This window comes from Typopeltis vanoorti, chromosome 20 (assembly GCF_054136105.1).
Source record: "Typopeltis vanoorti isolate ZY-2024b chromosome 20, IOZ_Tvanoo_1.0, whole genome shotgun sequence".
In the NCBI taxonomy this organism is placed as follows: Eukaryota; Metazoa; Arthropoda; class Arachnida; order Uropygi; family Thelyphonidae; genus Typopeltis; species Typopeltis vanoorti.
The window spans coordinates 56,124,832-56,151,065 of record NC_143568.1 but is presented as its reverse complement, the minus strand read 5'-3'; the positions used below and the strand labels follow the sequence as shown (position 1 = coordinate 56,151,065).

At 37.2% G+C, this 26,234-nt stretch overlaps 1 protein-coding gene across 1 annotated transcript in view; it reads right to left on the bottom strand.

Annotated features, from left to right (window-relative positions):
- Nucleotides 1–26,234, bottom strand: part of LOC150095455 (glycine dehydrogenase (decarboxylating), mitochondrial) — a 649,342-nt gene that overhangs the window by 249,270 nt on the left and 373,838 nt on the right. The window contains exon 15 of the mRNA XM_090410555.1: nt 10,655–10,797. Coding sequence (XP_090266681.1) covers nt 10,655–10,797 — 143 coding nt within the window. The remainder of the gene's footprint in view (nt 1–10,654; nt 10,798–26,234) is intronic.

The window sequence follows — 26,234 nt, the reverse complement described above, 5'->3', positions numbered from 1 at the left end:
GATATTCTGGAGGTTGTTGAAGAAGCTCAGAAATGGAGGAAAGAGTGTTGTAAAAGGAATTAGAGTGATAAAGGTGACATGAAAACTGGAGAAAAAGATATCCTTCAAGTATGGAGTATTTACTTCGAAAAATTGCTAAATGAAACAAGCAGTGATAGCAAAGAGGTAAAAAACATCAACAGGCATACTGTCAGAAATACATATCCATACTTGAAGTAGAAAAAGCCATCAAAGGCTTGAAATGTGGAAAGGCAGCAGAAATAGATGATATTCAACCAGAAATGCTAAAAGTCCTACAGTGGCTGCACTGCATAGTTCAGAAAGCCTGGACAGAGGGACGAATTCCTGATGATTGGAGTAGAGCTCTCACAGTACCCATATATAAAAAGCGAAAGAAAACAATGTGAGAATTGCAGAGGTATATCCCTGCTGAGTGTTCCTGGTAAGATTTATGCAAGTATACTTCAGAAATGGTTGAGAAGAATTGGAAGAAATGCTTGGTGAAGAACACGCTGGATTTAGGCCAAATAGAGGCTGTTAGGATCAGATCTTCACTTTACGACAGACAGTTGAGAAATCATGGGAATATAACAGAAATCTGTATTTAAGTTTTGTAGATCTGGAAAAGGCATATAACAAGGTGCCAAGAGAGAAGCTACCCGATACACTACAGTTATATGGTGCCAATGGGGCATTATATGAAGCAACTTAGTCTTTATTTGAGTTGTAAGTCAGCAGTTAGAATTGAAGGAAGTACAGGAAGATGGTTTAATGTAAACTCTGGTATCAGACAAGGATGTACATTATCCCCTCTGTTATTCATTATCTATATGGATCACATTATGAAGGAAAGTGGTATTAAACCTGATATCAAAATTGGAGATGTTAATGTCAGCTCTTTGCTTTATGCAGACGATGTTATACTTTTAAACAAATCCGCTACAAGTCTGCAAGATTTCCTGAACTAAATTGAATAACTGTTGTAATAGATATGGTATGAAGGTCAGCAATAAGAAGATAAAGACAATGAAAATAGCCAGAAGCATTGAAAATATCAACTGCATTGTGAATGGAGACTATAGAACAGGTAAAACATTTCAGCTACTTAGAATAATTTTTTACTGAAGATGGTAAATTAAATATGGAAATAGACAGCAGAATCAACAAAGCTGGTATAGTAGGAAGTCAGTTGAATAAATTCATATGGAATAAGAGAGAAATTAGTCAAAACACTAAATTAGCTGTATACAAGACAGTGTTCAAACCAGTTTTAACTTATGGATCTGAGAGCTGGGTCAGAAGTAAAACACTTGACCAAAGACTAGAGATCACAGATATGAGAGTCCTGAGAAAGATTAGAGTCATGAACAGATGGCATCAATGGCAATATCATATTAAAAATGAGGATATTAGGAAAGAATTTGACATTGTCAGCATCCAGGAATGCATTAGCAGAGCTAATCTCAGGTGGTATGGGCATTTAAACAGAATGTGTGAAGAAAGATTAGCAAAACATGTGTTCTCTGCCAGGTTGACAGGAAAACGACCCAGAGGTAAAAAGTGCCTTAGACAATAGAAATGTAAGATCTGATAATGATGAAGTCTTGACAAGTAACAGACTGATTTGGAGGAAAATTGTAGATAGGAAGTTAGTAATGATGTAATTTTTTCATGTAGTACTATCATATCCTGTACACCCCTTGAGGGTACATGGCAGGAATTTGATGATGATGACTGTGAACCATATAAGACAACTGGAAATACAAGGCTGTTGACCAGCATAGTTTTAGTGGTCAGTGAAATATTTCTGTCTTTCTAGATTTCCTGTAGTTGTGTCATTGCCTCTCTCCCCATAGCAATTCGTCTTTTAATTTCAGATCTGCAGCCTTCTTTATTTTTTATTAGTGCTCTAAGATATACAAACTGTTCAACTTTTTCTAGATGAATTTTGCACTAGTTCTCTTCTTTTCCTATCATCGTATATTTGATCTTAGCACTGTTGATTTTTAAGCCCACATTTTATGCTCTCCCATTCAACTCTCATTATGAGTGATTTAATTCTTCAATGCTAGTTGATGATATTAACATCATCAAGGGTGATTTCAAAGCTAAAGTTGGGAAAGATAGAAGTGGAGATATAGTTGGTGAGCATGGACTAGAGACAAGAAATGAGTGATTTTGATTCATTTCTGCTAAGAGGAACTAATAATAACAAAAACACATGGTTTAAGCCACAATCTCAAAGGCTATATACTTGGCAATCACCATAGGATAATAATACAAATATAATCAGAAACCAAATTCATTACTTGTTAATTAATCAATGATTTCAAAGTTCCATAAAGAGTACAAAACTTACTTTAGCGCAGATATTGCTTCTAATCATAATCTACTGGTGACAGAGTTAAAACATAGGCTGAAAGCTATACTTAAGAAACATCAAAAAAAAATTTGATCTAGGAAAGTTAAAAAACCCAGAGATAGGAAACAAATTGAGTCAAGATCTGAATCAAGAGATAGCACTTATCAAGTATGATAACATCATGAGGATCGATGAATCATGGGACAAATTAAAATCTGTCTTCATAGAGAAATGTACCAATACCTTATGTCCTGATAGAGCAGTAAAAAAAGAAAGATTGGATAAATGACAAAATTCGTTTTCTTATGGATCAACGCAGATCATATACAAATCATAGTCCAACAAAATATAAATAGCTTCAGAAAATTAAAGGCAAGAAGAAGCAAAGGAAATCTGGATGAATGAAAAATGTAAAGAAATAGAAATTCTACAGGAAAAGCATGACAGTTTTAATTTACACAAAAAGCTGAAAGAGACCTCAGGTATATTTAAGAAAAAACAATTATATATCCAGTAGAAGAGAGGGAATGAGAGAGAGAGAGTTATGGGAATGTTAGAAGAGGAGCGAATGGGAACAGTGGAAGAGAGGGAATGAGAGAGAGTTATGGGAATGAGAAAAAAGGAGAGAATGGAAACAGTAGGAGAGAGGGAATGAGAGAGAGTTATGGGAATGAGAGAAAAGGAGAGAATGGAAACAGTAGGAGAGAGGGAATGAGAAGAATGCAAGAGAGCACTGGAACCGGGGACAGAGTGATGTCAGGAAGGCAGGTAAGTAGGGGAACACAGAGAGAAAGTCTTAGAAGAGAGAGAGAAAATCAAGGGATGCATGTGAGCAATCGAGGAACAGGGTGGTGAGAGGTGTAATATATAGGGACTCAATCTGTGATGTTCAAGATAGGATGCATGAGGAGTGTTTGCCTGAAGGAATGATAGAAAGTGTGGCTATGGCAATTAAGAGGGGTGAAAGAGTGAATGACATGATTGTAGGAACAAATGACTTGACAGGTAACGTAAATTGGGCAGTGAGAGATATGAGATTCTTGCTTGAGGTTGTGCGAAAGAAGACAAAGAGAAGAAACATAGTGTGTGTTGCTTAGATATGACAGTGAAGAGCTGGGCAGAAGAGCAGTAATACTGAATAACATAATAGCTAAATGTGTGACAAGAGAGGACTGCAATATGTGGATGCTTGGAGGGTGTTTGAGGATAGAAAGGAATTGTTGGTGGGACGGGATATCATTAGTGCTTGGGAAATTGAGAAGGAATATTTGTTAGCAGCAATAGTAAGCTGTATTCCATGAGTGAAGAAGAGGACACAATTTAGAGTAAAGTGGATAGCAAACATTATTAAACAGGAATTGCATGCAAAAAAGAGGCTATGGAAGAGATATAAGGAGACAGGTGAAGAGCAGATGCATAAAGAAGATAAGACACAGGCTAGAAGAGTGACTAGTATGGTAAGGAAGGCAAAACTGGAATATGAGAAGAGATTGGCCCTAAGATCCAAAGAAAATCCTAGGGAATTTTTTAGCTATGTGGCCAGTAGGAGGAGAAATGATTGTGGAAGACAGACATTGTGGGATATAAATGGGAACAGAGTGACTGATGCAGAGGACATAGTGGAATTGTTCAATGAACACCTTATTGGCGTGTTTCATCCTGGAGAAGTAAATTTTAATACTAGAGGGATAGGGCAGATTTGAGGTTTAGAAGTGCAGGAGGAGAGTGTGTTCCAGATGCTGAGTACTCTGGATGTCAGTAAAGCTGTGGGAATGGATGGTATTTCACCATGAGTTTTGAGAGAATGTGCTAAGGAACTGACAACTCCTTTGACCTGGCTTTTCAATGAAAGTGTGGCTACAGCAAAGGTGCCCAGGGAATGGAAGGAAGGTAAGATAGTGGCATTGCATAAGGGTGGTAGCAGACTGGAAGTGTCTAATTATAGGCCAGTTTGTGTGTCATCAGTAGTTGGTAAGATTTTGGAGAAATTAGTGAAGGACCGCATATAGAATTGAGCAGATGAGGGTAATGTTATCTGTGAGAATCAATATGGATTTGTGAAGGGTCTGGTTTTAGTAATATGCTAGGCTTTTATAATAAAGTTACAAGACCAGTAGATGAGGGAAAGGCATATACTGCCATTTTCTTGGATTTAGTGAAGGCATTTGAAAGGGTGCCACATGATAAGCTGATATTTAAGTTGCAGCACATGGGTCTGGATTCAGGTTGCTCAACTGGATTCAGGATTGGCTGTCTGATAGGTATCAGAGAGTTGTGTATGGTGGTGCAGTTTGAAGGAGGCAGAGGGTTACAAGTGGGGTCCCACAGGGCTCAGTACTGGGACCTATACTGTTTAACCTTTATATCAATAACATTGTCAGTGAATTGCAAGGGGATATTCAGTTGTTTGCAGATCATGTGAAGCTGGGAATGGTTATTAGTAATAGTGCAGATGTGGTAGCACTGCAACAGGATTTGAATAAGCTAGATAGATGGACAAATGAATGGGGATATCGGTTTAATGCAGCAAAATGTAAGGTATTGAGGTTTGGGAAACATCGATGGGACACTGTATACTTTATGGAAGGAGTTAAACTGAAGGAAGTAAGGGAGACAAGATTTGGGGCTGATGATTGATAGAGAACTGAAATTTAGGGGACATATTGCAAAGGTGGTGAAGGTAACACAGAGGATTGCTGCAATTATGAGAAGGACACTGACCTGCAGAGATAAAAGGGTTATCATTCCGTTGTATAAGTCTCTGATCAGACTACACTTAGACTATTGTTCTCAGATTTGGTCCCCAGGATTTGAAGGAAATAAATTAACTGTGGAAAGTGTACAAAGACGGATGACAAAGATGGTTTCAGGACTCTACAATTTTGGTTATGAGGATCGGCTGAGGGAATGTGGACTGCAGAGTTTGGTGGATAGAAGGAGAGGTGATATGATTGAGACTTTTAAACTGTTGAGAGGTGGTTACAGGGTTGACACTGGGGAGTTCTTTCGCTTGGTTGAACAGCAGGAAAGAGTGATGACAAGAGGCCATCTCTGGAAGTTATGAAAGAAAAAAAATGTGAGCAAGAGGATGAGGAGTGGTTTCTTTGCATGGAGGGTGGTTGAACCATGGAATGCATTGCCTGATAGAGTGTTGAGAGCGAGAACGATCAATGGGTTTAAGGAGTGGTATGATAGTTTTCTAGGAAGGACCTCCCGCGATGAGTCTTTTGACTCCATGGAGGCCTGAATAATAATAATAATCCTTTGAAACAAAAAGGGAGAAATAATATCCGAAAAGGATGACAAGAATGGGTGAAATATGTAGATAACAGACAAAATCTAAAAAATACTTCTGAACAGATGGAAGGTCCATGCATTCTAAAATCAAAAGGTAGAATGTGCACAGAACTCAGCTAAAAATGGTAAAGCCTTAGGCCATGATAGAATACTAGCAGAAATAGTAAAGTTATTAAAAGGTGACAACTTTACTATATTAGTAAAGCTATTTAATAAGATCTACGATACAGGCATAATCTCTGAAGATTGGTTACAGTTGATCATCATGCTACCTAAAAAAGCAAATGCAAAAACTTGTAATGACTATAGAATGATCAGCCTAATGAGTCAGGTTCTCAAAATGTTTCTGAAAATAATTCAAAAAAGAATATACAGAAAATATGAAGACACCATCAGTGATACACCCAATTCAGCTTTAGAAACAGTTTGAAAACAAGAGGCTCTTTTCTGTTCTCAAATCTTATTCCAAAAATGTAGTGACCAAAACAAGGAAGTATTCGTTTGCTTCATTGACTTCGAGAAAGCATTTGACAAAGTCCAACATACTAAAACGATTGTACTATTAAAAAGAATTGGATTAGATGGTAAAGACATCAGGATCATTGAAAACTTATACTGGAACCAAAAGGCATCTGTTCAAGTTGATAACATTATTAGACTCCATTAACATCAAACAGGGTGTAAGGCAAGGATGTGTAGTGTTGCCTCTTCTTTTTAACATATACTCAGAAGCAATATTTCAAAAAAATCTTAAAAGGAAGAGAGAAAGGGGTTAATGTAAATGGTGAGAGCATCAGTATCATCTGATATGCTGATGATGCAGCTCTCCTGACTGATAATATTCAGGTTTTTCAAAATCTTCTGGAACTAGTGAACGAAGAGAGTGAAAAAATGAGATTAAAAATAAATATCATCAAAACTAAATCATGGTCATAAGCAAGAAACCAATTCTTAATCCACGCTTTGTTTAAATGGGAAACAAATAGAAAGAGTGACAAAGTTTAAATATCTTGGATGCTAGTTAAATGAATAATGCAATCCAGAAATGGAAATAAAAGTTAGAATTGAAATGACAAGAAAAAATTTTCTCCTAATGAAATCAACACTGTAACTGAAATTTAAATTTAGAGCTTAGAGTATGCATGGTTAAATGCTATGTATGGTCTTTACTCTGTACAATGCAGAAACTTGGAACGTTAAGCCTTTGAAATGCAGTTATACAGACAAATGTTAAAAATCCCATTGACAGCAAAAACATCCAATCAGGAAGTACTGGAACAAATGGGGAAATTATGTGAACTTTTAGATACTATAAAAAGAAGGAAAACTGCATATCTTGGTAATGAAAAATATAAGATACTTCAATTGATTATAAAAGGGAATATAAGCAGAAGAAGAGGACAAGGAAGACTAAGAAAATCTTGGCTGGCAGACAGTGGACTGGCATGAGTTCTGAGGGACTGTTCAGAGTGGCAAGGATTACTCAAAATTTGCCAAGGTGGTTGCCAACCTCTAATAGGAGATGGCACTCAAAGAAGAATGCTGGTGGATATTAGTACTGTGTCATTGGCATATCTCAGATTATTTTTCTTTCCCCCAATTGAAATTCCATCCTTCCAACCAACTAGAGCTTTCCTCATTATATGCTCTCCATAGATGTTCAACAGATCAGGAGAAAGGATCCAGCCTTGTCTCACTCCTTTTTCTACTCGGAACCATTCTGACGTAGTTTTGTTGATTTTCACTGCTGTTATGTTCTTCTTGTAAAGTTGTTTTTTAAGTGCTCCAAGTGTTCGGGAATTCCCATTTTTCTTAAGATTTTCTATAGAGTATCCTGGCTAACATAATCCAAAGCCTTTGTATAATCCACAAAGCACAAATACATAGGGATGTTGACCTCATGTGTTTTTTTCTATAAGATTCTCAAATTTGCAGTTTACTCTGATTCCTCTATTTAAAACAGCCTATTCATTTGGAATTTGATGTTCAATAAAATTTTTCATTCTTTCCTTAATTACATATAGTAAATTTTTTTTACTTGTAAGATTAAGGAAACAGTTCAACAGTCGCTGCAATCACTGGTGCTCCCTTTTGTGTGTAGTAGCATAAATATAGAGCTGGTCCAGTCTTCAGATCATTAAGCTGTTTCTCAAATTTTGTTGCAAAGTTTATGCAAAATGTCAATTCCTTTATATCCTAGATTCTTAAGAAGTTCACTTGGTATTTCATCAAAACCCAGAGCTTTTCTACGTTGATTTTTTTTCAGTGTCAACTCATTTCTACTTTCAAGATGTATGGTTCTTTTTGTATATGCTTTCCATTCAGTTCTTCAAATGAGAGAGAATTATCTTTATATAGACCAGCATAGTAATTTTTCCATCTATTGAGGATATCATTAGTTTCTGTTAGAATTTGGTTATTGGCATCAGCTATATTTAAAGTTTTTGGTTTGAAGTTTCTATTTACGAGCTTGATGTTATTAAAGAGGTTTTGCTTGATTTTTATTAGCATGTTCTTCTATTTCTTCACACATTTTACTTGAAAAGTTTTATTTTTTATTATTATTTATAATAATAACATAATTTTAATTAATTTAATTTGTCTTTTTTGCAGAGTTTCTTGATAAGCTTAGACTTAAGTAGTTCTGTCTGTCCACTTCTGTTAATAATCCTTTCTCCTTGAGTGCCCTTCTGTTTTCAATTTCTTTAATGTGCCATTAGACTTCTGTGGCCTAGAGGAAGCAGAGGCACAGAGGATTGCTGCTATACTAAGGACTGACCAGTAAAGATAAAAGTGGTAATTCTTTTGTATAAAGTGCCTCCATAGCGCAATTGGAAGAACGACTATACATTGCACCCTTCGATTGGAATAGGCCCTAAGTTTGATTCTCGTCGCGATGGGAGGAATCTTTATCTGGATGATTTCAGTCAAAGGTGAGTTAGCTGATCTCATATGGAGGTAGCAGGGTTTTTCCTCCCGGAAAAAATTTTTGTCTGTATGCGGGATGAAAAACACGGAAACTCAGGTTTTTCATCCCGCATACAGACAAATCAGCCCTTCAGAACACACACACAATTTACAGACATAGAATACCAGTTATGGTGGTGGGTGGTAGATGGCATTGATTTGTAGTAGAGGTTTGGTGTAGTGGTTGAGACAGTTGTAGGTATCCTCCTACGATGAGTCTTCGGACTCCTTGGAGGTGTCAGGAATAATAATAATAAAAGCTCTGATCAGATTATATCTGGATTACTATGCTCCTATATGGTCACTGGGGTTTGAAAAGGATAAATTAACTTTGGGAGGATTTAGAAGTGGATAAATATCAGGACTATACAATGTTAGTTATGAATATAGACTAAGGGCATATACACTACAGAAGACAAACGAGTGACAGACATAATTGAGACATTTATGTCACTCATTTGAGATGGCCTATTAAGAGGCATTTATAGGATTCATACTTCAATGATTTTTCATTCAATGCTTGGAAAGAAGTCAACAAACACCACAGTGTGAGGAACAAACAGCCACGCCTACCTTAATAAGATGTAGGACTTCCTTTTGCTGCTATGACTGCAGCAATCCTACAGGGCATACTTTCCACAAGCATACAATAGCAATCAATAGGAATTTTGGACCATTCCTCCTGTAGGCATGTAATGAGATATTGAACTGTTGTGGGGCAGAGATGTCCCTTTATCTCACCTGATGTTTCAGTTCATCCCACAGATATCAAATAAGGTTGAGATCAGGACTCTGTGGAGGCCAGTCAAGTGTAGGGAAGTTCATGTTTACAAAACATGCAGCCTTATGACATGGTGCATTTTCTTGCTGAAAGAGATGGCTAGTTTTGCATTGCACTGTATTGCATTGTCCAGAATGTTCAGATACCTCTCAGAGTTCAATGTTTGTGTCACCACGAACAGATGTCTGAGGCCAAACCAGTAAAAACAGGACCATACCATCACACTGCCACCTCAGAATTTCATAATGTTTTTGAACTCTAGTAAGAGACATCCAATGGGTAACACTCACATCAATCCATCTGCTTGGTAGAGGGTGCAGTGTAAGTTGTTGCTCCATAGCACAGCTTTCCAAGCTTGGAAATTCCAAGCTCATACTCACACCCATCCCTGCTCAGTAGAGGGTGCAGTGTAATTTGTTGCTCCTAGCACAGCTTTCCAAGCTTCCAAGCCTTGTTGGTTCAGGTAATGTGAGGCTTGCATATTGTGGTCCTATTGTGAATCTGTTTTTGTGCAGATTCATGTTCCAGTCAATGCCCAGAAGTCCACATATGTCAGTCAATGAATGGCAGTTTTTACATACTACTCTTTGTAGCACAGTCACATTTGGTAAGCATAGTGAGTCGTGCACTGCAGGTATCACTTGCAATTGACTACTTGCACTTCCATCTTGGTATGGTATCACTGATCGTTGACCTGGGATGGCCCAATTTGTCAAATAGATAGGCCTGTAACATGGCATTCTATCAAAATGCCTCTTTCAAACTGTGCCAGTTCTCTTCTTGCAGCCATTTCACCTGGACACAGTTGCACTGACTTGGGAGCATCGTATTCATCCAATTTATGCCAGCTACAAAAAACATGTGACTTGTGACATGGCACAACATGCCTTGCGCAGGGTGGGTTCGTTGACTTCTTTCCAAGTAGTATATAGTGGAACAAAAGCAAAGAAACAATGACAATAAGTTATCCTCTGGTACTTGTGAAAGGGGATGGTGAGGATGAAATATAGCTTTTCTGCAAGGCTGGACACTGTTGTGGAATGATATACATTGTTGTCTAAGATGGGCCACTTGCAAGTGTCTTGTGATCCCAAATAGTAATAATAACATAACTCTAGGTGATTGGTATGAATTCTCACTGTTGTTAATGTCAGTGGTATTAAAATGTTCTGATTTTACTGGTTGAATGAGACCTCTCAAGAGGTCTGACTGTATAGAAGTTTGTTAATAATAATAAACATTCAAACCTGTTTGGCTGGAATGAGATTTTGTCATATCCAGTGATTTCACACAAATCTCTCTCTAGTTCTTGAAAAAGTTGATGATATCCTTCAGCTTGATCCAAAGGTACAAAAGGATGTATGTCAGAAATATAGTGCCAGGAACAAGGCTGGAAAACAAAATAATTTAGCTTGGCATTATGTTTCTCTTGTTGATATTGATATCAAAATATTAATAAATAATGGTAAAACAGTTTTTTTTTTTGTTTTTCAGAATCAAAATGAACCAATGTACTGACAGTCACTTCCAATCATTACCAGAATAAAGATTTTAGAGTGACCTGGACTTTCTGCAGTGTAAGTTATCCATTATGGATTATTCAGGAATGAACTATGAGTAAGAAACATCAAGGAAGACAAAATTGCTTAACTGAACAGTTTCCTATAACTTACAGAGTACATCTTCAGGATAAATTATAAATTTCAAAAAGGCTTTATTAACAAAGCGATTTCAAGGAAAGGTAAGGCAAGGCAAGGAAAGTGCACCTTTGTAGTTGCTTTTCTCTTGTATATTTGTTGAATTATATAATGGTCTTTATAACATAGTATTACAATATCAGGCATGTGACTCATGTTGTATAATGACTGTCATTTCCTAATGCACAGCGATGCAGGTCTTCGATATATTCTGACCAAAGTTGGTTTAAAATCAGACTGATTTCTATTACAGTGGGTTAGACAAAGCACTTTTAGGGTGGCTTCTTTGAATCTATACATATAGTTGCTGAATTCAATATGTGGCATTCCTATGAGCTACCAAAGTACCTGATGGTTTTCTTTGGTGATATGAAATACTAATTGTCATTTGTGTGCTGACTGTTTTTCCACATCTTTGATGCGTTTGTTCACATGGATCTTTCCACATTGTCACACCTGTTCAACATAGCAGACACTGCATACACAGAAAACTTTGTATATTCCTTCTCTCTTGAGAAAAGAGGGAGGCTGTTTGAATGACTTTTAGAATGACCTGTGGAGACTTTGTATAAGTATGAAGGCAACTTTTAAGTTTTATTTTAAGCATCCACTATCTTCTCTAACATTTTTTTTTTTTAATGTAAGGCAAAGAAAGTGCACCTTTGTAGGTGTTTTTCTCTTGTATATTTGCTGAATTATATAATGGCCTTTGTAAGATTTTGTTTTAGGATTACAGCCATTCTTTAGGTGTTCCCTTTTGTTGTTATCACTGGATATTATATATGCCTCTTTCTTTGAGTGTTTTATTATTATTATTATTATTATTAAAACAAGACCTCATGGAGTCAAAGACTCATCTAGGAGGTCCTTTTATCTTACACACACATCTCATCATACCGTGTCTTAAACACATTCAAACTACTTGCAGACACCACGCTCTCAGGCAAGGCATTCCAATCACTCAACTCTGCACGAAAAAAACCTGCCTCTCACTCCATTACTCACACCCTCCTTATACAGTTTCCAGGGATGACCTCTGGTTCTCCCCTGATCTCCCACTATTCTCTGTAGAACTTCTCCACCATTGATCCTATAACAACCCCTTACCAACTTGTAGGTCTCTATCATATCTCCCCTCTTCCTTCTCTCCACGAGACTCTGCAAATTACATCTTTTCAATCTTTCCTCATACTCAACATTCCAGAGGTCAGAAACTACCTTAGTCATTCGCCTTTGGACCCTTTCCAACATCTCTTCATCCTTCTGAAAACCCGGTGACCAAATCTGGGCACAATAGTCCAAGTGTGGCCTAATCAAAGCCTTATACAATGGAACAAGTATCTCCCTACTTCTACATGTCAGTGTCCTCCGCATCATTCCCAGAAGTCTTTGTGTTGTCTTCACAATTTTGGCGATGTGTCCCCTAAATTTTAGATCCTTATCCACTATCACCCCCAGATCTCTTATTTTCTCTACTTCCAACAATATATTCTCACCAAGCATAAATTCTGCATCCCATCTTTGTTTTCCAAATTTTAAAACCTTACATTTTGCAACATTGAACTCACATCCCCATTTGCTTGCCCAATCACTCAATTTATTCAAGTCTTCTTGCAAGGCCACAACATCTTCACTACTCTTTATGGTTCGTCCCAACTTTGCATCATCTGCAAACAACTGAATATCTCCATCCAAATCTTCACCAATATCATTAATATATAAGTTAAATAGTAATGGCCCTAAAACAGACCCCTGAGGCACTCCACTAGTGACTTTCCTTTTCCTGGATATTGCACCCCCATACACAACTTGTTGATACCTATCAGATAGCCAGTCTCCAATCCAATGCACAAATCTAATATCCAACCCCATCTGCTCTAGTTTGACTGTCAACTTATCATGAGGTACTCTATCAAAAGCTTTTGCGAAATCCAAGTATATTACTGTGAATCCTTCTCCTCTGTCCAAGGAAGCAGTCACTTTATTGTAATAAGTAAGTAGATTACTAAAACATGACCTCCCTTTAGCAAATCCATGCTGTCCATCAAAGATTATACCATTGTTGTCAACCCAACTCTGGATCCTAGTTCTCACAAGCTTCTCCAACAACTTAACCACAACACCTGACACACAGATAGGCCTATAGTTTGATGCTTGAGTTCGATCACCTCCTTTATGAAGTGGCACAATCTTGCCCTCCTTCCACTCTTTAGGAACTTGACCAAGTGCAAGACTCGTATTAAAAAAATATGTCAAGGCAGGTGTCAACTCTCTAGCACACTCCTTCAGAATACGTGGTGATATAATATCAAGTCCCACAGCCTTATTTACATCTAGTTTACTCAACTCCCCAAACACCTCTTGCTCACTTAGAGTCAGTCTCTCCTCCCCATCATCAACTGCTCTTAATCTCTCCATGAAGTCACATTCACAAGATTGAAAGATCTTTATGAATTGCTCATTAAGTATCTCCACAACACATTCTGCAACAGCTGTCTTTATACCATTTCCTCCAATCAATGTCATCCTTCCATAATCATTCTTTCTTTTGCTGGCTACATATCGAAAGAACTCCCTAGGATTCTTTTTGGCTTCATTAGCTAACTGCTGTTCATACCTCTCTTTAGCTACTCTCACCAACCAAGTCACCCTCCTTGCCTGGTCTTTGTAGACCTCATGAAATTGGTTACTTCCACTTCTCTTATGCTGTCTCCACAATGCCTTTTTTTTTCTGTATTGCATGCTTAATCTTTTTATTCATCCATCTCACACCTACCTTATTTAACCTTCTCACCCGTGGTATACATTTAGACATTGCATCTACTAAATAGTTTTTGAAAATCCCCCAAGCTGCATTGATCTCTTTTCCAGCTAACTCCTCATTCCATGCTACATCTGCAAGCTGTCTCCTGAGCTCTTCATAATCACCCCCCTTGTAGTTCCACATATACCCTTTCTTCACAGGGGTCCTTGCACTGCTGGCAACCACCCAGGTAATCACCTCATGGTCACTTTCACCAATTGGTGGATGATTTGACACCTCATTTATAATTACATCCTCCGATGTGATGACCAAATCCAAGACCCTTAATCCTCGTGTGCCCTCTGTTACATACTGTCTGAGGTAGTTATCCCTCAAAAACTCAAGAAGCTCATTTTCTTTACTTCCAGTCGCTATCTCTTCATTCCAGTCTATATTGCCATAATTAAAATCACCCATAATGATCACCCGTTTCTTATTTGCTTGGCTTATTTGACTATACATTTCACTATCACCACCATCCACATTACCAGGTCTATAACAACATCCCACCAAGTATTTGATTCTATTCACCTCTATCTCACACCATACTGCCTCAAAACCACTGGCCCTATTTCCCTCTTGCATCTCTACCTTGTATGGACATAACTCTTTCTCTATCATCAATAGCACTCCCCCTCCCTTTTTATCCCTTCTATCCTCACGAAACACATCATACCTTTCCATCTCTATTCCTGTCAGGAGGTCGTCCTCATCTAACCATGTCTCACTTATTCCAACAATCTCTGGGTACACAGACACAATTAGTGCAACCATTTCATCCGCCTTGTTTGTTATGCTTCTAGCATTGGTATACAAACACAACAACTCATTTCTGGATCTACAGCTAGTTCCACTGATACCATTCACTCGATGTGCTCTCTCCATGCTGGACTGGGGCCATTTCTCTTTCTGCTTCTTCATTTTAGAACCCTTTGCAACAACATCTGTTTCCTCTTGATCCCTGGTCATCCCATTACTTTCCTGCCTACACATGCTCTCACCTCCTCTTGGAGCAACCACCTTTCTTACGCTGTGTATCCCTGTCCACCCTGGGCCTCCCCGTTTCACTGCTCCTCTTGCACACCCATTCTCTCATTTTCTATACTCATACCACTCACCTCTCCATTGATTTCCACTTCTTCAATCTCTCCTGTCTTACTCTCCTGCTCTTCCACATCACTCCCCTCTCGATCTGATTCATTTTCTCTATTCACTTCTCTACCTTCCAGCAGCAGTCTCTCCAAGCGACTCACACCATAACCACTCAAATGCAGTCCATCGCTCCCATACAGCTCACTTCGTCCCTCAAACTCATTCCACACATTAACAAACTGTACTCCCATCTCCTCACACATTTCAGCCAGAATACCATTCATAATCCTTGCTCTCCGCTTCATTTCACCACAATCATACCTAGGCAACACACTGACCACCCTTCCTGTCACACTATTCTCTTTTATCTTTCCAAGCAGTCTCTTGACATTCATTTTGACATGCTCTTTGTTCTCTCTCAAATTATTTGTACCAATTAATACAATTAACTCTTTTGCTCACTATGCCTCATATCCAATGCCTCAATCACTCTACTTATTTTACCGCCTGGAAAACATACCTTGTGCATTTTATCCTCTAGCACACCTTTAATAATGGAGTCGCCATACAACGCCACTCGCTCATCTTTCGTTAACTCTTTCATGCCATCATGATTTATTTTAATAGTTTTGACCAGAATTCTCTTAATTTCATTCCGCATCCATTTCATTTCTTGCCTCATCCAATCTAATTCACTTTCCGAACCTCGCGACACATTCTCTCTATCATTAAATCTTTCTAACTCTCGACCCCCTCTTCTCACATTCCCTCTCATTCATCCTTCTTTCTTTCCGTACTTTCGGTCCAACATATGTCCAACTTTCACTATCATTCTTCTCACTTTCACTCTCATTTATCTTTCTTTGTTTCCGTACTTTCGGACTAACATGCGTCTAACTTTCGCTATCATTCTTCTCACTTTTACTGTCATTCATCTTTCTTTGTTTCAGTACTTTCGGTCCAACATGCGTCGAACTTTCGCCATCATTTATTCTTTCGATTTTTTTTACTTGCGATTTCTGCATTACGCAAGTTCTACTTTCATTCGTTCTCTCAATTTCGTTTCTTTCCACCTCACTTTCGTCCCTTTTAACATCCGTTACGGTTGTCAAATCGCTCTTTTTCTTTTTTCCTGATTTTTTAACAATTTTTCGCTTCTCTTTCTCACCATCCTTTTCTTTCAAACGTGCAATCGCGATACAATTGGTACTAGCACTTTCTGTCATCAATTTCATATTCGCATTCATTAGTTCTTCGTTCAGGTCACACTTCGCACACACCCTTCTTCCATCCGCACTAAACATCCACAAATCATTTATGTAATCTAAGGAATACATATAACAGACCTCACACTTAACGAAACGACTGAAATCTACATTCAAATCATGGAATGACAATGCCGCCGCCATTTTTTTTCTCTCTACCGGTTACTAGGTCTAATAATAACGATTTCGTAATTTAGTTTAGACAAGAAAAAAAAACCCACGCTAATAATACCGGTAGCGTACAACGTTTACAGCCGCTCTTACTCAAACAATTACGCATATATACTTAATTATTCCTAGTAAAATTCCTATTATTATTCCTAGTTTTAATGATACATCACTTCTGGACTGGATGATGGTGTGATATAGCATGCAAGTATCTTCCAGTGTTGAACTTTTTCTTCTGTGTAATTGGAAGGAAAATCTGCCATGGCCTATTATTGAGATAAGATTACCCAAAAAAGGATTTTGAGGTTTAAGTTGTTCAAGTCAGTGAAACTGTAAAGGGATTCTTCAGAGCCAAACCAAATGCTAAATATATCATCTACCATACTTAAGTGGAATTCTGCATATGGCATCCATGTAAGGCTATTTTTTCAAATACTTCCATCAATGCATTCATTAAATGCAGGGAAACTGATGCTCCCATGGCTAGACCTTCTTTTTGCTCATGATAAAGGTCTTGAAAGAATGTGTTATCCAGACAATGCTTAAAGGCATCTGGTGAGAAATATATATATCCTAAATAATAGGATATATATCCTATATACAGGATGTCTGATGGATAATCTGACTAACAAAAATGACATCTCAAGGATTAGGTTGACCTAGTTGCAGTATATGCAGTCACATTTCCCTTGATAGCAATGTGATTTGGAATCCAAAACAGGCAAAGGTCCAGATGGAGCTTCCTTATCTGACAGAACAAATGTTGGACCTAGGAGAGCATGCATGTTGTTAGTACCAAATTTCTAAGTGTCCAAAGAGAGCTCCTTGGATTGGTATAAATAATGCATCTTTGGTAGCATTTCAATTTTATGTAATCTAATGGAAGCATAAAGCTGAACAGTACAGTTGATACATTCTGGTGGGATCTGATCAATATGCTGTCTAGAAAGACAGCTGCAAATACCACCTGAAGCTCTGATTTTGAATTGTGTGTAAGGAGGGACTGGATCTTTTGCTGATCTACAGAAGGAGATGCTGCATGGTGGAATGCAATTATGCCACAATGATAGCATGCATGGTAGTTTAACAGGTATTATACGAATTATTTGTCAAACTGCCATACAATTCACACCCATAATCAAGTCTTGATCCGATACGTGCTGGATATAAGTGAAGCAATGAACATTCTTTTGAGTTTTATTTTAATTATCCACTATCTTCTCTAACATTTTTTTATGTAACATTTTTTCTTTGCCAATTCTAACAACCAACAGATCAGATAGAAACTTTTTTTTTTTTTTTTTTGTCAAATACAAGTCCTAAGAACTTTGTATCTATTGAAACTGGGATTATTAACATCAGACCATCATGGAGTCAACTCATCAAGGGAGGTCAAAGATCGATCTGTGCCTTAAACCCATTCCTCACAACCACTCTCCATGCAAAGAACCTGCTGATCACTTTCCTTGCTCACATCCTCCTTATACAGCTTCCATGGATAGTCCCTTGTTCTTCCCCCCCCCCTCTCTCTCTTTATGGAAAAATCTCCTCCACATTAATCTGGTAACAACCCTCAGCAATTTATACTACTATCATATCCCTTCTATTAACAATACTCTGCAAGTTGCATTCCCCTAATGTCTTCATAATCCCACATTCCCATATACCTGAAACTGACTTAATGGACGTTCTCTGGATTCTAATATATCCTCATCCCCTTTCAAAAACCAGGAACCAAACCTGTGCACAGTAGTCCATGTGCAACCTAATCAAGGCCTTGTACAAGGGAACCATAATCCATTTGCTTTTATCATGTATATTCAAGGTTTCAATCTATTGTAATGTTCTCACAATTTTAGCAATGACTCCTAAACTTCGAGTCTCTCTGTCAACAATCATTCCTGTATACTCTGCATTTGAACCTTGTGTACCACATTTCAAGATCTTGCACTTTGCAACATTGAACTGATAGCTCTAATCACTTGTCCACTCTGAGTTTAAGATCCTCCTGCAAAGCCACAATATCTGCTCTGCTCATAGTTCTTCTGAGAGAGACAGAGATAGAACAAAAGGCTATATCTAGAATTTGTATAAAGAGAGTGATCAAAATAGTGAGTAATGGTAGGTGAGGGGGGACTGCTTGAAAGTGTGGTGGTTGAATGCAGAAGCAGTGAATGACTTTAAGGCAATGCTGTCTGATGTTTTATGCATGCCATCAGACTCCTATATAGCCAGGATTTATTGTGGGAAGTTCTGCTGTGAAGAAACACTAGTTCCCTTGTTACTATAGAAACTTGAAATTACCAAAAATGTATTTTTATATTCAGAAATAAGACAAAGGAATGTGCAGTCAAAACTGGAAACTAATACCATCACAGCTGAATACAAAAATATCCTATTGTGCACTATTTTCATTCCACCTGAAAAGAGAATTTTGTCTACAAGATGGTTCAAAACAGATGCCTTGTAGACAACATTTTGTGGTATGCAAGTCATTTTTTTTTTATAAAACCAAAATATTAAATTGATCTGCAGAAAAAAATTTTACACATAAAAACATTCAAGAAATATTAAACACTTTCCACAAAAAAATGTTATTTTTATAGAAATGCAACCAATTTAAACATCAACACCTTCCTCTAATCACAAAATTTGCAATTCTGTGATTAGAAAGTGTTGCCATGTTGTTGCTTTAAACAATCATGCTTCTCCCATCTGTGTTATAACCTGTTTTCTTTATAGAAGTCCTTATTTTTCTCTCTCATCCAATCCATCACTACCATTTTCAGGAATCATGAAATGAGTTCCTCAAATATCTTTCAATTTCTTCAACCAGAAAAGTCACAGAATATCATAAAAGGTGAATATGCTTGGATGCAGGAAATATTTCAACTATAGATTTTAGTGAACCTGGAAGTGATAAAAAGCCTCATGAAAATCACTGCCATTTTATACTGATGATGCATTTTTTCATTAGCTAAACTCCGTGGGACAGCATTCCTTGCTTCTCGAAACATGTAATGCTTCAGTAATGCTTGAAGCATGATTACATTAAGCATGTAATCTAATAAGAATGATTCCCCATGACTGTTGTGCCATTTTCAAAGAAATTTATGAGAATACTCTAGGAATAACAGCTCACAGCCAAAAGAAATTTTCCTGCAGAGGTTTGAAGTTTGAACACCACAAGTCATCTTCTCTTAGTGAGATGACTTGTGGTGTTCCCATTGAATGCTGTTTTATATACATTTGTGATCCTAGTTATTTACTTAACTTTCATTAGTAGTAAAACATTTGTTGAAAAATTCATTGATATTAGCTATGGAGCATTTTTTCCCAGAAACTCTGTTTTTCATCTCACATACAGATAAATTGGCCTTGAAAAAAACACACAATTTACAGACAAAAAAAAAAAAAAATACTAGTGGTGGCAGTGGGTAGGCAGTAGATGGATTTGGTGTCAATGATGATGCTAGTTGTGGTTCCCTGTAGTTGGTGGATTAAGTGGTGGAAACAGAAAGCTAAAGAACAGGTGCCCTACCTCAATGAGCCTTTGGACTCTTTGGAGGCATCACTTAATAATAAATTTTAAAACTTTACACTTTGCTACATTAAACTGATATCCCCACACACTCACCCATTGAAGACAATCTATTTTTGCAAAGCTACAATACCTGCTCTACTTCTCATAATGCTCCCCAACTTTGCATCATCTGCAAACAACCGTATATCACCATTTAAGCTTCTTCCAATTATTGCCCAATCTTTATTTACATAAAAATTAAACAACATTGGTTCCAAAACAGATGCTAGTGGCGTACCCCATGGAATATGCCACTAGTGACTTTCCTCTTCTGGATATCATTTCTCCCATACACAACCTACTGAAACCTATCAGACAGCCAATTTCCAATCCAACGCATTAATCTACTATCCAACCCCACCTTTTTCAATTTAACTACTAGTTTGTCATGTGCCAAACTATCAAAGCCTTTGCAAAATCTAAATATACTACTATATATGCATCCCCTTTGTACAATGTATTCATCACCTTGTTATAATAAGTAAACAGACTGCTAAAAGATGATCTTCCTTTAGCAAATTCATGCTATACATTAAACAGAATTCTACTGCTGTCAACACAGTTCTGAATCCTTGTCTCTGTAAGTATTCCAGATGAGCAGATTGACCTATAATTTGAAGCCTTAGTTTTATCACACTCTTTATGAAGCAGAACAATTTTGCTTAAGTACTGCCATCTTTCCACTCTTTTGGATCCTGGGTTAATTTAAGGATCATGTTAAAAATGTATGTTAAAGTTGTTAATTCCCTGAAACATTCCCATTGCCTTGTTGACATCGAATTTACTCACCATCAAGTCTACACTTTTCATGCAGTGTCCCTGTCCACCCTGACCTTTACCCATTTCCCTGTGTACTCTGTTTCTCTCTCTCTCTCATTCTCCTCTCCTTTCCCAAACTTGCCTACCATACTCTACTGCTCTTCCACAACACCTCTTGCTTCCTCAGATCTTACATTTTCTCTTGCAGCACCACCACCACCACCAGTTTCTCCAACTAACTCGCACCAAATCTATTCAAATGTAGCCCATCTCTTTTATACAGTTCTATCTCCATTTGATGATATTGACTGGAAGACAGTCATATGCAATTCTCCAAACAAGATCCCTTCTGTTAGGGTTTCCTTGGAACTTCAATAAGTTATGAAACAAAGTATTGTTCTCAGTACCCAACTGACAAAGCTTGCAGTGAAGGATTTAAGATTTCTTTATACCAAATTTTACTTTTTCTTTGATGGAAAGAATGTCAATTCCAGAGTGTTTTAGCAGTCTTAGAGTTAAGCACAGAGTGCTGTAGTATTCAGGACAATCTCAGTGTTTGGACCTTTATAATCATTTACTCCAAACAGGGGAAGATGAAAACCCAGGTAGTACAGGAGAACATCTGTACATGTGTGATTGGTCTGTAATATTTTATGGATTTTTGAAACTGTATTGCTTAAATAGCAGAATTTTAAGACTGGAAGCCCAAATCCCCCATGCTTCTTTGATAGTTGAAGAATTTCCTTTTTAACTTCTTGATATCAACTGGACCAAAAAAAAAATTGCATAGGCTTACTATATAGTTGCTTTTCTTCAGCTTCTGTGATGTCTAATATTTATTATGGTTTTGAGTACTGTGGCTTTAAAAGAAAAGGAAAGTGGTCCCATTTTCCAGTTTAAGTTCTTATAAGTTCTTGAACTGATAATATTGGATAAATGTAGAAGGGAATTCTTAGTAAAATGATGGGCTCTCTATTAGGGATTAGTTCAAAAGGAATGCCTCCAAGATCCCATTTTCCAAAAACTTTTAATTTTGTCATGTCTGCATTAGTAGTTAATCCACTGATCTTGCTGATATTTTTCAAAATACTAAAAAAGATATATATCGAATCATTATCCTTCAAGGTGCTGACTACATCATCAGTATACACTAATACCTTATTTTCCTTCATAGCTGAAGGAACTGTTATTTTTCGCACAGCATGCGTATTGTCTCCTTCCTGTAAGAAAGGTTCAAGAACCAATTCAAACAGCAGTGGACTAAGAGGGAAACCTTGCTTGACACCTTTTCGAATTTTTACTGGAACTGACAGGAACTCATTAACTAGGAGGTAGATAGTTGAAAGGAGGTAGATAAGAAAAACAAGAGATCTTTTCAAAAAGATCAGAGAACTAATAGGGAAGTTTAGTGCCAAGGTGACAGTATTGAAAAGTAAATGCAAAGGATATCTTACAGAAGCTGCAGACATCAAAGAAAGATGGAAAGAGTATACAGAAGCCCTTTACAGAAAGGACTCAAATTACTGAGAAATTTGAAGAGCAGGATTATACATAGGAGCCAGTACCACTGGAGAGTGAAGTGAGATGGGCACTGCAACAGCTATCCAGTAAGAAAGCACCAGGAGGAGATGGAATATCCACTGAGCTACTCAAAGCCCTGGGAGAAGAGGCAGTTAAAATTTTAACAGTTCTGTGTCAGCGAATTTGGATCACAACTACATGGCCTAGGGAATGGAAAAAATCAGTTTATATACCTTTATTGAAGAAAGGCGATGCAAGAGAGTGCAAAAATTACAGAACTATAGCACTGCTTTCTCATGCAAATAAAGTCTTACTTAAGATCATTCAGAAAAGACTGGAACCATTCATGAAGAGAGAAATGTCAGATGAACAGGCAGGATTTTGAAAAGGCAGAGGAACAAGAGATCAAATCGCCAATGTGAGATGGATAATAGAAAGAGCACAGGAATATCATATCATAAGAATGTCTACCTTTGTTTCCTTGACTATAGCAAGGCTTTTGACTCTGTAGATCATGTGAAACTGTGGAATGTGTTAAGAACAATGGGAGTCCCAGAGCATTTCATTATCCTTCTGAAGAATCTTTATTATGAACAAGAAGCTACTGTTCGAACAGATCTTGGAGAAACTGAGTATTTCACAATAGGTAAAGGGGTGCGACAAGGATGTATTTTATCTCTGTACTTGTTTAACCTGTACAGCGAATACATTTTAAGAATGGCAGGGCTGGAGGAGTCTCCAGTTGGAATTAAAATTGGTGGAAAAAATATTAATAATTTGAGGTATGCAGATGATACCACCTTGCTAGCAAAATGCAAAGAAGATTTGAAGGAACTTATTATGAAAGTTAAAGAAGAAAGTGCTAAATATGGTCTTAAACTTAACCTCAAAAAGACAAAAGTTACGGCAACATTGAACTTAATGATTTTGAAGTAGATGGGGAGAAAATGGAAGCAGTTAACAATTTTGTGTTCCTAGGATCCTGAATTGATAAAGATGGTTATTGTACCAAAGAAGTTAGAAGAATATTACTCAGAAAAAAAGCAATGACAAATTTCAGCAAGATCTTTAAAGATATTAGCCTCAACAAAAATCAGAATTGTGAAAGCAATGGTATTCCCTGTGGTGCTGTATGGATGGGAAAGTTCGACCCAGAGAAAGAGTGAAAGATGGAAGATAGATGCATTTGAATTATGGGTTTGGAGATGCTTACTAAGAATATCATGGACTGCAAAGCAAACCAATAAATCAGTGATAGACAGAATAAAGCTGATTGCTCCCTTGAAGCTATGATCATCAAGCAAAAATTGTCATACTTCAGACATTATGTGAGCAAATAACAGTCTGGAGAAGATGATGCTTGCTAAAGTTGATGGAAGCAGGAGAAGAGGAAGACCAAGAATTAGATGGGTGGATGGAGTTAAAGAAGCAACTGGAGTGCGCTTGGAGGTTCTGAAAAACATGGTCAGGGACAGATCGGAATGGAGAGTGTATGTTCGTGGAGTCGCTAGGAGTCAGAAACGACTCGATGGATCATAACAAAAGATAGTTGAATTGGCATAGGCTCCTTTGATAATGGACAGCAGCTTTTTACCTACACCAATTTGCTAGAGGATGCAGAACAGAAAGGGATGCCAGACATTATCAAATGCTTAAGTACTGCCATCGACTGCTTTTTCGTATTAACTAAGCAGATTAGATCATGTAACAGAAATAGATTAAATTCTACTGCTTGGCTTGGAACTTCATACATTTGTACTTTTAATTATGTATCTCATTCCCACTTTAGCCTGTTATTGATAATGCAGAAAAATATCTTGTAGTCAGTATTAGATAGAGAAATAGGTCTCTAGCTGCTGATTAAGGTGTGATCTCTATTAGGTTTTGGAATGAGGACAATATGGCTTGCTATAAATTCACCTGGTATGTGTAATGATGAGAGAAAAGAATTAAATAGTATAACTAGAATGAGAAGAATGAAATCTCAGGCCTCACAGTAAAGTTTTATTCCTTGACCAATTAGGTCCTGGGTATTTTCTTGTCTGGCATTCTTTATAGGCTGTGGCAACTTCAGATGCTGAATGGGTCTATCAAGCCATTAATGTTCCAAGAATTGGAATTTCCAACAGTACTATTGTCTTTGAACATTTTTGTTGCATTTTTGAAGGGAGTCGAGGATGTCTCGAGTTCACTAAATTCACTAAAGTGACAGTTCACTAAATTCTACAACAAAATTGCAGAATTTAGTGAACTGTCTATTGAAGAATGCAGCTGAAAGCTATCTGCTAAGTGGTACTTTATTTTCTTAAAATCTCTTCCTTCTACTTGTTTCTGCCTTTTCACTTCATTCTCTATGTTAATATTTCTAATGATGTTGCTACATTCTATACCACTACGTTGGTTTGTTACAAACCAGCTTCTCTCTTTATACAGGACTTTCAACTTTCTTCTTTTGAGAAAAGCCTGTTCCTTTCCCCATTCTATCATATTCTGTTTTACTGCTTGTTTGAATTTTAACCACACATCCCAGTTCCGGGTAACATTATTCCAATTTAAACAGAGTCTAGAATTTGATGGAAGTCTCCATGGTCCAGAACTGAGCTCTAATGAACTTAAGTAAAACTGGATTATGATCTGACATGTTGCAAGATGTTTTATCTGAATTATCCTATTTACAAGGAAAGAAGAGATATAAATTTAATCAAGACTCATACCAATACCTTCATCCATATATGTGTATTATGATTAATGAAGTGTAACCCTGGAGAATAGGATTGAAAATCCTCCATATATCTACTAGTTGAGCATTGTCAAGACATGTTTTTAACTATGCATACCCCACTTTTCCACTCATCCTCCTATTTTGTCTAATGTGTGTGTGGGGAGGGAGAAGTGGTTCAGTACAATTTCAGTCTCCAGCTGCTGTGATGGAGTGGGCACCATATAAATATATGGCTCCAATTCCTGGAAGAATTTTCATCTAACTCTTCCATGGATGGAGCGTATTACACATCTACAGTATTTCCAGTCTACTGTAAATATTCTCCCTTCTGCATTCCTTTGGATATTACAGAATGATCCAAGGAGGGGGGGGGGCAAGAATAAGTACTCCTACTCCAGCCCTGTTAAATCTTCCAAAGCTCCAATAAAGAAAGAAGTGGGTATCTGTTAAAGTGTTTATATCTTTATATCTGCAGAAGTATGTTTCTTGGAGAAACAAAAGCCTGATATTATGGTATAACATAAGTTTCCATATAGTTTCTTGTTTAATTTGCCTGTGGAATCCTCATACATTTAATGAAGCAATGCAGAAAGGAGACACTATGATTAATGACATGTCAGTGGTAAGTCTAACTTCTAAATTTTGGATGAACCTGATGAGGTCTCCAATCTATAAAGGAACAATTGTGTAGCCTGCTTCTTGTCAACTGTTTTCCAGTTTTTTTTTTTTTTTTTTACAGTCGCTTTCCATTATTTCAATTTCATGCCTATCGTTTCTTGATTTTGAAGCTAGTTATTTTCTTTTCATGTGGATGATAATTGTACTGAGTAAACTTTGAATCAGTAAACTTTATTATATTTTCTTTAATTGTATCTCTCGTTTTCCCTTTATTAGAATGAGATGGTGCTTCATAGTCCATAAACTCTTCTGAGCCTGAAGAGTTTGATGATCCGCAGCCTTCTCCATCTTTATATTTTTTGACTAGTTGTTTTTCTTTTAGATGTAGTTCCCTTTTTTAATTTTTTTTTTGTTTAGCTTCAGTTTTTTTTTTATTAATTCATCTTTCTGTTTTGATGAACTTGTCTGCATATTAAGTTCTTTCAGTTGTCTTACTTGCTTTTCTGTTTCTTCTACAGTTTTTCTTTATAGAACAGTTTCATGAATTTGATGGAAGTTTTTCCACTTGGTTATTTTATAAATTAAAGATATCAAGAAAT